At 35.4% G+C, this 12,521-nt stretch overlaps 1 protein-coding gene across 1 annotated transcript in view; it reads right to left on the reverse strand.

Moving 5' to 3' along the window:
- CEP290 (centrosomal protein 290) overlaps positions 1-12,521 on the reverse strand; it is a 58,560-nt gene that overhangs the window by 39,064 nt on the left and 6,975 nt on the right. Inside the window, exons 5-16 of the mRNA XM_083365357.1 lie at positions 12,280-12,326; positions 11,363-11,506; positions 10,478-10,531; positions 8,729-8,749; positions 8,266-8,418; positions 7,270-7,452; positions 6,542-6,631; positions 6,331-6,453; positions 3,881-4,004; positions 3,124-3,296; positions 2,051-2,213; positions 399-499 (exon numbers count right to left, since the gene is read on the reverse strand). Coding sequence (XP_083221483.1) covers positions 399-499; positions 2,051-2,213; positions 3,124-3,296; positions 3,881-4,004; positions 6,331-6,453; positions 6,542-6,631; positions 7,270-7,452; positions 8,266-8,418; positions 8,729-8,749; positions 10,478-10,531; positions 11,363-11,506; positions 12,280-12,326 — 1,376 coding nt within the window. The remainder of the gene's footprint in view (positions 1-398; positions 500-2,050; positions 2,214-3,123; positions 3,297-3,880; positions 4,005-6,330; positions 6,454-6,541; positions 6,632-7,269; positions 7,453-8,265; positions 8,419-8,728; positions 8,750-10,477; positions 10,532-11,362; positions 11,507-12,279; positions 12,327-12,521) is intronic.

Raw genomic sequence — 12,521 nt, forward strand, 5'->3', positions numbered from 1 at the left:
AGGCTATATCATACTTATAACATGTTCAATTAAACTAAGGTTTCTTTTTCATTAAATTTGTATGCCACCCATCTCGCTATACAAAGTGACTCTGAGTGACTTTTTATTTAGAATTAAATAGTCTGACTCCTAAGTATTGGAAAATATTATTTGATTGAGCAGGAATGATAGAAAAACCAATTATTAATCTCTTTACTACATTATTTTTTTAAAAAAAATAAGTACCAGCTTACCTAAAGTTGCAGCTCTTCTTCCTTTCTCCTGAGCCAATTTACGGATTTGTTGTTTCAAGGTAAGTCTTTCTTCTTCTAATCTTTCAATCTGCATTGAATTTAAATGGCATTATTTCTCTTTGTGCTTAATTTTATGAAAAGCATTAAGTGAAAAATATTACTTGCCTCTTTCAGTAAGACTTGATTTTCAGCCTTGTACTGCTGTTGTTTTAATGCTTTGCTATTTTTCAGTTCAGTTAAATCAATCATTGTTTTTGGATCAAGCCCTAAAATACAACAGAGCATGCATTAGAGATTATTTGTAGATTTGATTATGAAATTGCTGGACTGGATGATATGGAAAGATGCACTTCCCACATAGGAACTTGACACTTTTCATTTTTTCTTAGTTAACTATCTATACTGAGTACTGTATCTATACTCAGCCATTGTATTCATTTTCTTTGTCCTCCAATATTCATTTCTAAATTCAGTTATGTTGAAAATGCAGATTTTTACTAAACCTGGCAAAAACAGACCACCCTTTCATCATAGTAGCAGCACTGGGCTAGTTCTTTTAGACTTAACCATTTATTATTAGGTTCTTGGTTTTGTCTGACTTTGATACAGTACTGATGATGTTACTTAGTTTGGTAACAAAACATCTGCAAGAAAACCACCAAGCTCAGGCAGCACCAAAGACCCTACAAACTCTGAGCTAAATATTCTCTCAGTATTTATGTGTATTTGTTTTCTATGCAGAAAAAGAAAATAATCTTAATTCTTAATATGTATGTGGATGTGTACATACATGTATATATGTATATGTGTGTACATATGTATAGTTCCTCCCTAGAACTTCTGAGAATATATCTTTAACGATGTAATTATTTATTTTGGCAAGACTTCTATCCATAGGTGAGGAATAAAGGAAACTGCTTAGAAGCAACTCCATGTGTCCTTTTTGATTTTGGGGGCCACACACTCAGACACACACACACGCATAAACACACACATAAAATAGAACACCCATAACTGGTTGGGTCTTTTTCAGAGATATTTCCTTACCCTAACAAAGAAACAGTGTGACCACAGATGGAGAAAAAAATCAGTGAAAGGGGAGCAACTTTTGACTTCTGCTGGCTTCCCCATTGACTTTCCTTGTAGGAAGCTGGAGGCAACTTTGGAAAGATGATCACATGACCTTGGCTAACCACTGATTCAAAAGTGATTGTCCTATGATTCACTGTTTTATCCAACTGAACATTTTAAACAAACAGATGTTATATTTGTGTGTACACACACATATAGAATACACATGCTTGTGCATTTACAGACACATACATAGACACACGTTTGTGTATACACACATACAGTGAAGTAAATTTGGACAAATCCAACTGACCTACTTGATATAGTGCTTCTTAATATTAATAACAATATGTAAACTTAATAAAATGAAAATAAAGACCAAAATCAAAAGGAAAAAAAATCCCTCTATATGGTTAAAGAATTCCTCACTTTTCATTCCACTCCCAATTCCTACCATGCTGCAAATGCATCCACAATGGGTTATTTGATAACACTGCCAATGTTAATAAAAGTGTCATTCTGTTAAGCACCTTCTCAATGCCCTTAAAATCCAGACCAAAATTTAAAATTGCTTTAATCTCTCTACGAACAAGCAGAAGACATGTTGCCCAAATTTGCATATGAAGAAAGTACCAGTTCAACTCCTCAAGATAGCTTTAAAAATCTTGGAGAAAACAAGGTAATGAAAATATGCTAAATATATTATTTAAGTATCACCTTATCTAATAAATCTGATGTGGTCATACCTAACTGTTCCCGAAGATCTTCATTTTCATCAAGAAGATCATTGATTTTAAACTCAACTTTATTAACTTCTTTAATTAATGATTCAATTTCACTATTTCTTATTTTGAGTTGTTTTTTTAAACATTTTATTTCAGCAACAGCATCTTCTAGGCCATATATTCCCTTGGAAAAGAAAAGATTAGAAAATAGTTTAATATTATCAATTGAATATCAAGAAATATATACATAAAATATAATAAAATATCTGAGAGACTGGATTTATGACTTAAGTCCATTAATTATCTTCCAAACTCAGTTTCAGCATATTCTTCAGCAAGCAAATAAAATATGGAAGGAGATATAAAGAGAAAAGTTCCAGGACAAAGACTCTTCCTTTACCTGCTTATTTGCATTTATTAAATGTAAACCTAAAAAGCTAAAAATAGATGTAGATATAGTATGTGCAGAGAAGGGATGGTATGCAAGCTGTAACTGCATGAATATTATAATGAAATGAGTGAATTGATTAGCACAGACATGTCAAACACAAGACCCGGGGGCCGGATCTGGCCCGCGAAGTGGTTTCATGTGGCCCACGAAGCCATCCTGGAAACAGTGAGGGAACGGCCCCTACTGCCTTGGTCCTGCCCCAGAGACCCTCCTTCTGCCAGAGACCCTCAGATCTGTCCCACTCCTGCCCAGGCCCCCATAGGCACCCTTGATGCGAACGATGTAGAGCTGGCCACGCCCACCCAGTAGGCCACACACACTCTGGCCACGCCCCCTGGCCATGCCCCCCCGGCCCCCCGAGGGCAACCACAATGCTGATGCGGCCCTCAATGAAATTGGGTTTGACACCCCTGGATTAGCATGTACAAGAATAAAAGATAAACAATGGGTGCAGTAAACAGAAAAAAGAATAGCCTAAGAAAAGTATTTTCCTGAACTTGTTTCTGGCCCAATACTTCCCCAACTCCTGTCCCATCAGGAGCTGTTGTACACCTCCCCTTACTGGGAAGGGAACACCTCTCTCAGCTTTAAGAAAATTGACTGCTTCTGCCTGGAAGATATTCTCTCTGATCAAAAGACATACAGTTTCATAATCTTTCACTCGCTTCAGAGTTTCAATAAGTTCTTTGTCCTTTTCTCTTGCATCTGCTTCTGCAAGTTCTGCTGTCCTTTCAGTTTCCTTGATTTTCTCTTCCAGCATCTGTAATTTTCCTTGCATTTCTCCAATACGATCCTGATGAGTAACTGATAGCCCACCTGAAATAAAAATATAAATGTCTAATTAGTCAATATAGAATTGAATGGGGAAACATATATACAATATGTGAAATTAAAAGTAAAAATAGAATAGAAAATTAACAATCAGTAAATTCTTTTTTTAAAAAATAAGCTTCCCTTCCACTATAAAATTTTAATCCAAGGGAGTCAGGGACATAAAATCCAGGCTTACAAATGAAATAAAAAAGCAACAACTTCTGGAAAACTTTATTGATACATGGCCAGTAAAGCCTTTGAATGGAAAGCTGAATATATATATATATATATATATATATATATATATATATATATATATATATATATATATATATATATATATATATATATGTGAAACAAGAGAATGAGTAAATTATCTTGAAATATCTTCCTAAATGCATTATTAGGTATAGACTCTGGAAAAAATTATCCTCCCTTCTGAACAAATTCAAAATCCCACCTAATATTACTCATAACTAAGTGTCAGCACATGAACTGATTACCAATGTGCCTTCATGACTAGCAATTAAGGCTATAATCAAACCCTGGTTGTAAATTCAATCAATAACTTTATTCCAAATATTTACTTTTATCTTTCTGGAGTTCTCTTTTCAGGTCCTCGATGATCAATACATTTTTCTCCATCTCCTTTGTATACTGTTCAGTCTGTTCAGTGAGCAATTTGATCTGACGGTCTCTTTCTTGCACACCCTAAAAAGTAGTTTTGTATTTAATAAATAACACATGTAACATGCTCTTAAAGTACACCAAAATGGTCAACAGAAAGACAAAAGTACTTACAACACAGAGTTCAGATATTATCTAGGATAAGCAAAGGGAGCAAAAAATAAAGCAGAGAAATAAAAATAAAATATACCGCTTACAACTTCATGACAATGTCAGCTAAATTAATCACAGCTAAATGATATCTCTCATTTCATTTTCTTCTAAATAGACATGAGGTACATGTATTTCAGCTTATCATAAATTCAGGATAAACTAATGCATTACTTGTACATGATGACTACCATGAGCCCTCCTATAGACAATACAACGCTACAGGGAGAATTTTATGTGCGGAAAAGCTGGTATGAGATTGAAAGGGAGAGGACAAGAGTTGGGAACATATCATTGGAAGAGTTAGAGAGAGACGAGCAAATAATTGTGATTGAGGCCATGTAATTAAACTGCTTCCCCTACTTCTCCTTACTCAAAAAGGAACTGTGCAATGCCTCACTTCTCCTATTCCATCCCTTCTCAAAAGTTTAAAATGTACTGCATTAAGGAAGCAATTTACTTCCAAAACATATACCGTATTTTCCGGCGTATAAGACTACTTTTTAACCCATGAAAATCTTCTCAAAAGTCAGGGGTCGTCTTATACGCCGGGTGCTGAAAATTTAGGGACAGGGCTGGCTGGAAAACCTGGAGCGGATCTCCCATTTAGTCTGCGCAGGGAAAGCGGGACCAATTGGAGAAGAAGCTGCAGTCTGTGATTTTTTACAGGCTGGGGTCTGGGCGTATTTCCTTCTAAAGTTGAAGAGCAGCTGTAGTATATCCCAACTTGAAAGGCAGGTGGGGAAGGCAGCAGCCAGAGCAGCGGCTTAGCTCTAAGGACACATTTGACTGAGGAACTGGGCAGGCTGGCTGGAAAACCTGGAGCGGATCTCCCATTTGGTCTTTTTTTTAAAAAATCCCATTTATATCCTGCCCTTCTCCGAAGACTCAGGGTGGCTTACAATTTAAAGCACAAACCAATGTGCTTAGCAATAGCCTTCATTCTGTGTATATGCCTGTTTATTAGGGCTTTCACCCCCCCCAAGCAGCATTATTACAGTCAGCTTATTGCCCCCAACAATCTGGGTCCTCATTTTACCTACCTTGGAAGGATGGAAAGCTGAGTCAACCTTGAGCCTGGTGGGATGCGAACCTGCACTAATTGCAGGCAGCTGGTGTTACTTAAGGCTCTGCGCAGGGAAAGCTTTAGAGTGAATTAGGAAAAGTGAAAAAGTGAATTAGGAAAATAGGGAACGTTTGCTGGAATTGGGTATGTGTAGTTTAATGAAGAGAAGGGTGAGGGGTGACATGATAGCAGTGTTCCAATATCTCAGGGGCTGCCACAAAGAAGAGGCAGCCAAGCTATTTTCCAAAGCACCTGAAAGCAGGACAAGAAACAATGGATGGAAACTAGTCAAGGAGAGAAGCAACCTAGAACTAAGGAGAAACTTCCTAACAGTTAGAACAATTAACCAGTGGAACAACCTGCCTCCAGAAGTGGTGAATGCTCCAACACTGGAAGTTTTTAAGAAGAGACTGGACAGCCATTTGTCTGAAATGGTATAGGGTTTCCTGCCCTATACCATTGGACTAGGGGGTTGGACTAGATGACCTCCAAGGTCCCCTCCAACTAATTATTATTATTATTATTATTATTATTATTATTATTATTATTATTATTATTATTATTATTATTATTATTATTATTATTTAATCCACTTGCACTGTTTTATGTTTACATGTTTGATGACAAACAGCCTTATGTTTATAAGTGACAGTTTTCCTACTAAGCACCTGCATGTCATAAGCATTTGAATTAAAATTACCATATTAAAATCAAATCTGATGTTTTTTAATTTTTACTTGATGTGCGTTGGAAGAGGGGTAGTCTTATACGGCGAGTATAGCCCAAACCCTATAATTTAACAGGAAATGTAGGGGGTCGTCTTATACGCCCAGTCGTCTTATACGCCAGAAAATACGGTAACGACTTCCCTATCAAATATTTTTGTTGTCTTCAGCTTCACCTTCAATGAGCTACGTTAACAGATTTTAAAGCTCATATAGCACATTTTATGGAAAAAAACTATTAAAAGTTAATGAATTTAGTGGTAAAATATTCAAAATGCTGCATAGATAAATATAGCTCTCTAAAATAAGTTTCTATGATATGGCCATACAAAAGTGGTTGTGATGATAATTACTGCATTATATTTTCTAGTAACACGAATATTTATTTAACACACAAATGTGTGGATACCTGCTGGAGGGCAAGAATATTGCTCTTGTCAGCATCCATTTGGGCCATTTTCAGCTTCTCTTTCATAGTCAACAACATTTCCTGATATTCAATTATTTCATCATCTTTGGAAGCCAAAATTCTCTGCAAGGTAAAAGGAGACAAAAAGAATCTTAATTATGACAAAACAAAACAAATTGCTAAAATACAGTTAATGTTAGTTGCAAAATACCTTCCATTCCTCCACTTTTTCATTTACAGCTGCCATAAGAGGGTCATCTTCTTCATTCTTTGCTTTAAGTTGCTCTGTCAACTCATGTACCTGCATGTTACCATTGAGATACAATTCATAATATAAGCTACCGACAGACTAATTATTAATGGGAATTTTGCAATACGCATACTTGGAATCTAGTAGCTTTCTTAAAATTTATATGTAAAATATACTAATATCTTTTTCAAAGGATAAGGCCATGAGCAAATGTATTGTAAATGAAACTTCAAATTTGGTACTATTTAGCACTCTTAAAATCAACATTACTCATTTGATCCTTTGTACTCTAAATAGGACGCTGAGCTTGTCGATCAGAAGGCCGGAATTTTGGCGGGTCGAATCCCGAGTGCTGCGTAGCAGAGTGAGCGCCTGTTACTCATCCCAGCTTCTGCCAACCTAGCAGTTCAAAAGCACATAAAAATGCAAGTAGAAAAATAGGGACCACTACGGTGAGAAGGTAACAGTGTTCCATGCGCCTTTGGCATCTAGTCATGCCAGCCACATGACCACGGAGATGTCCTCGGACAAGCGCTGGCTCTTCAGCTTTGAAACAGAGATGAGCACCGGCCCCTAGAGTTGGAAACGACTAGCACGGGTGTGCGGGGGAACCTTTACCTTTACCTTTACTTTTACTCTAATTTTAATGCTTTCTATATCTGCTTCTAAGTATACAAGTTGCCTCATACCTGTAATCTGTATTGCTCCTTTTCCTTTCTTAGCTGGTCCATAGCAATATCAGACTGTTGCACCATAAATTTCATTTTATTGTATTCATCAGTCATATTCTCCATTTCTTGCACAGATTCTTCTAAATTCTTCCTCATTTCCTGGTTTTGTGCTTCCAACTTTTCATTAGCTTCTGTCAAATTCTACAAAAGTAAAACAGACATATTTCCATGAAATGTATGCTTTGGTATAAGAAGCAATTCTTAAATTGATCAAGTTATATTAAATTGTCCCCTAAGAAAGTCTAAAAGATAACAATTACAACTTTGATCATCAGCAGAGTTCTTAAATGCAGGGACATCCAACCATAAAACTAATAATTACAATTAGTTTATGAAACAAAATATGGATATTGGCATGTTTTAGGGCACCTGAAAAAATATATTCTAACTAGCACGATAGGCTGACATGCTATGCTCTAATTAACAACCAAGCCCTTCATTATATTAAACTTTCTTCTGAGTTGCCCCATATAGGACAAGCCTCCACTAGTTTGATTGTACTAAATTGGCAAGACTTCCCCTACATATTCATGATTTATGCTACTGATTTCCCTGAAGATATTTACATCCCTTTATTCCCCTTAGAGATATTTCAGTACTTTTTTTAAAAAAAAATATGGTAATTCACATATATGTATACAATCACACAAATGCACAATCTAAATCTCTGTCCCTCCAATTTGAACTACAAAATGTCTTTTTCTAAAATTAACATCTGTATGGAATACAATTTTTATATGTTTAAGTGAATAATGTATTAGTTGCCAGTCATTAGCTTACTATCCTGAACACCAGAAAAACATGCCAAATCTTTTGATCTTATATGAAATTACTTTGTTCTTATTCTTAGACAAAAACCAACAGAACCCAAAATAAGCCAGTAAGGTCTGCACTCCTTTAAATTAGAGTCAGGTTTGATTATCTTGTTCTGCTGAGCAACTCTTCGAAATTTACCTGAATTTCATCTAGGTATTGAACAAGCTCAAAATTCTTTTTTGATAACTGTGACCTGTAATCTGATTCTTCTCCTCTTCTTGAGAGAAGTGTTTCCTTTTGTGTTTCTAGTTGTCTCTGATAGTCAGTTACATCCTGACGAAGCTGCTCATTCTGCAGAAAAACAGAGAATTAAAATATGATACTGCTTAAGGTATTAATACTTTCTGAAATTGAAAAATATGCTACTGGTAGTAGATCTATGGGAACTAGAACTAATAAACCCGTCATGCTTTATTTCATTGGATATATACAAGTGGAGGCTAAATGGCCACCCAAAATACTTGTATTGATGCAACAATTATAGCCAGGGGCTTGATAGCCTAATTGTCCCTTTCACCTTTAAAAAATCTAATTTTTAAATTCAGTTATTGAAAACAAGCTAATACACTGAACACAGACACTAATTAGCATTAATCCTCACCTTTTTCTTCATTCTTGTTTTCTTAAACAAATAAGAGCAGAACAAGAAAAAAGAGGGAAGTTTAAAAGATCAAACATAGCAGGCAGACAGAAAAGAGAAAAACATAAAAGAAGTAATACACATTATCTTACCAAGCAAGCATATTAATAACATATTACACACCTTTATAATGAAGAAAATCCATAAATTGAAACAGAAATTATCTAGATTGAAAGAATAATCCCCTGTCACTGACTGTACCATTTTTAAGATATGGCAATATTTGAGTACCACCTAGCAAGGTGTCAAAAACTTGATGACCAAAAAAAAAACCGTTCAAAGTTACAATTGCACTGAAATGACTTATGACCACTTTTCACACTTATGACCATTGCAGCATGCCCAGGTTCATGTGATTTATATTTGGATGCTTGACAACTGATTCATATTTATGATGGTCACAGTGTCCCAGGGTCATGTGATCCCCTTTTGCAATCTTTTGACAAGCAAAGTCAATGGCAGGGCTGCTGATGGCCAAGTGCTAAGGTGGGACTTCCTTCCATTCCTCCCTCCTTCCCTGCCTCCCTCTTTCTCATTCCCATCTCCTTCTGAAGGAAGAATTTGAACACACACACATACACCCCCCCATATTTTCCCTTTTCCATATATTCATCAAACAAGGAAAAGCCTCCAGAGACAGAAAAGACAAGCCATTGAAGGAACTAGCTTAAAACAGCACATTCCCCTTTAAGAATTAGCTACTGGCTAGAAAGTTAGGAGCGCAGCTGGCACTTAAGGAAGAAAAAAAAAAGTAGTAAGTATTGGCTGCCGACTAAGGCAGCCTCCCCAAATGGCTCCATTCATAAGTAAAGGAATGCTACAAGCAAAATCCATTCAGGAGAAAAATACTTCCAAATCCCTTGCAGCAAAACATACAGCTAATAATAGCAGAGCAATGGAAGCTAACATGAGACATCAGCCATCAGCCAAATAGAAATTTCCATTCCTTAAGAACACAAAGTCCACATTGCACAAATCCCAGAACTTCAAAGTCACAAAAGCACATAAGAATCTTTCCACTCTCCATCTCCCTCCCTCCCTCCCTCCGTCCCTCACCTCCAGCCGATGCTGCCTTCCTTCATTGGTGCCTTTCTTCATTCCTCGTGGAGGGTGACCCCTCCCCCACTGCATTTCTTGCCTGTTTGTTGCTGCCAGCACAGGTGGCTGCCACAGAAGTTGTAGATCGGCTCATGGCTGGCTTGCTTGATCTTCTATCCTCTCCCCACACCCTCCTCCTTTTTCTTTCCCTTTGGTGCAGCTAGAGCTGACTCCGCCTCTTCCCAAGGCTGCTTCTTTTTTTTTCTCTTTCCCTCTCCTGCCCAAACTGCCTCCTTTTATAGCGTCTCCTGTCACCACCCCCTCCTCCTCCTTTCTCATGGGGGAGGGCGGTGAGCCAGAAGTGAGCCTGGGGCCACTCTGCAGCTCCGGAGGAATCTCTCACAGTAAGTCCTTGCCTGCGCTGGCTCATTTCCTCCCCAACTACACTTGGCTGGGCAGGGCTGCGTACCACCTGCCACGTGCTAATGTACCAAGTTGGTACACTTACCACCAGTTGAAAAGCCCTGGTCTAGCATACATGGCACAGTTAAGGAAAGATGGAAATAAGGAAGCACAATAGCAATGATAAATCAAAAGTACACAAGGTGTAACAAATAAGTAGACACCAGGAATAAAAAAATATTTTGTGTCAAATTATATTGGCATACCAACCTCTCTTCTTAATTTGCTGTTTTCATTTTCTGTTTCTTCATTTCGAAGAGTAAGCTAGAATGACAAATTGGTTAGCTGAAACTATATAGAATGATCCTAATATAATACATGTCTCTTTTTCTAGGAATATTAGCATTGTTCACGTTTGCAAAACCTATATATAAAAATCATTAACTGAAAATAAAAAACCCTCTATTTCAATTCAAAAGGTTGTTTAACCAGTCTACTAAAACTATAATGCTGTATTTTCTCAGAAGCATACAGTAGCAGAAGTGATTATGTCTTCAAAATTCATCAATTCCAAAATTTAGTGCAGTCAATCTGCAATCTTATGTAGGGAATAAACTCTATTTAGTTCCACAGACACACATATATAATTACTGCTTTTTATATATACATAATGCACTAAAAATATTAACTTGTTAAAGTAGACATAGGAACTACTGAAACTAGTAAATTTGAGAGCATCTCTTTCAGTTCACTATGCATGTTAGATTGTTTCTTATAATTTTACAATTTTGAAACACTTCCAGTGCTGCATTTAAAAAAAACCCCACTGTATTTATAATCAGATGTATTTTTCAAATCAGAAGTATAGATAATATTCAGTTTTGCCAATAAGAGAAAGAATTTCAGATAAAAATCTTATATTGAGTTATCTGTAAATTTATTTGACTCAATTGGCCCTTCTTCTGTATAGATATGTTTATAATTTCATTACAGTTTTCCTGAGTTTATAGTGTCTATCACTACTGTGTTGATATAAATTTACATTAGCTTTTTAAAATCTTACATTGTTAGCTCTTTTTCAATTTCTATTGCTATTCTCAACATTAATTTGTTCATAACAAGTTTTTAATCTTTGTAGAGATTAATATAATTTACCTGCTCATTAACTTTCTTCTCTTTCTCTAGGTCCTTTTCCATGTCTGCTAATTCTCTGTCTTTTTGTGACAACTGTTTTTCCAATTGGCGAATTTCATCGCGGAGAAATCGAGTATCACGGCTTCCAGTGGATCGCTGTGCTATCTTAGCAAATATTAAAAGAAAACTAGTTATATATGTTTAATTATATTAGGGAAAATAAAAAGTACATATTCTAAACAATATAAAACTCATGGAAACTTTTTGAAATATAGTAAATATGCAACTGAACAATGTAAGATCAGAATTAGGTATTTACTCTAAGGGGATCATCTATCTTGGGATCTAAGTTAAATTTATACTGAAAATTAACTACTAAATTATCTGATATTGAAATAATTCAAATTCCAAACTATTAATATTTACTTTATGATTCAACATTTTCTCTGCAAGTATACTTTTCATTGTACTTAAAACATGTTCCAGAGTCTGATTTTTTTCAGTTAATAATTAATTCAAGGAAGTTTTCTAAAATATGTAATAGGATCCTATTTTTTTATATTGTCCATATATGTCCTATGATTTCCAATATTGAGAATTTTTTCAAGATAATACTTTATTTCAAAAGGCTATAAATTGTTTATCAAATACATTTTATTTATTTTAATTTAAAAATTAAGAAAGTAGCAATGTTTTAAGTAATTTTGTAACCAGCTCAGAAATTTTAAAATATTGGGCAAATTAAATAATTGCAGGATTTAAAATTACCAGTTGTAAAATGTGAAAACCAAGCCTCACAACATGCTGTAGCCTAGAAGATTCAGTGCCATACAAATTAGACAAATTAATAATAAGATTCATAAAGCTATTAAAAGCTGATATTTTAACTCACTCAAAAGTAATATTTAATCTTTACATTAGTTGAAATTTAAACATACCTCTAATTCTTTTTCTAGCTTCATCACCTTAGTTTTTAATTGATTTTCTGTTTGCATAAAAAAGGACAGTTATCAAAATATAATGACCAAAACACTAAAATGAGACCTAGAATAAAACTGATCACATTCTTTAGTAGCATCAAAAACAGCTCCTCTTTTGAATAAAATTTAATTGTAAATTTTATCTACATATAATAGGGGTACCATGTTTCATAACTGAACCTTGCATATTCCATTTTTAA

The sequence above is a fragment of the Vipera ursinii genome (genome assembly GCF_947247035.1).
Source record: "Vipera ursinii genome assembly, chromosome: 6".
Classification (NCBI taxonomy): domain Eukaryota; kingdom Metazoa; phylum Chordata; class Lepidosauria; order Squamata; family Viperidae; genus Vipera; species Vipera ursinii.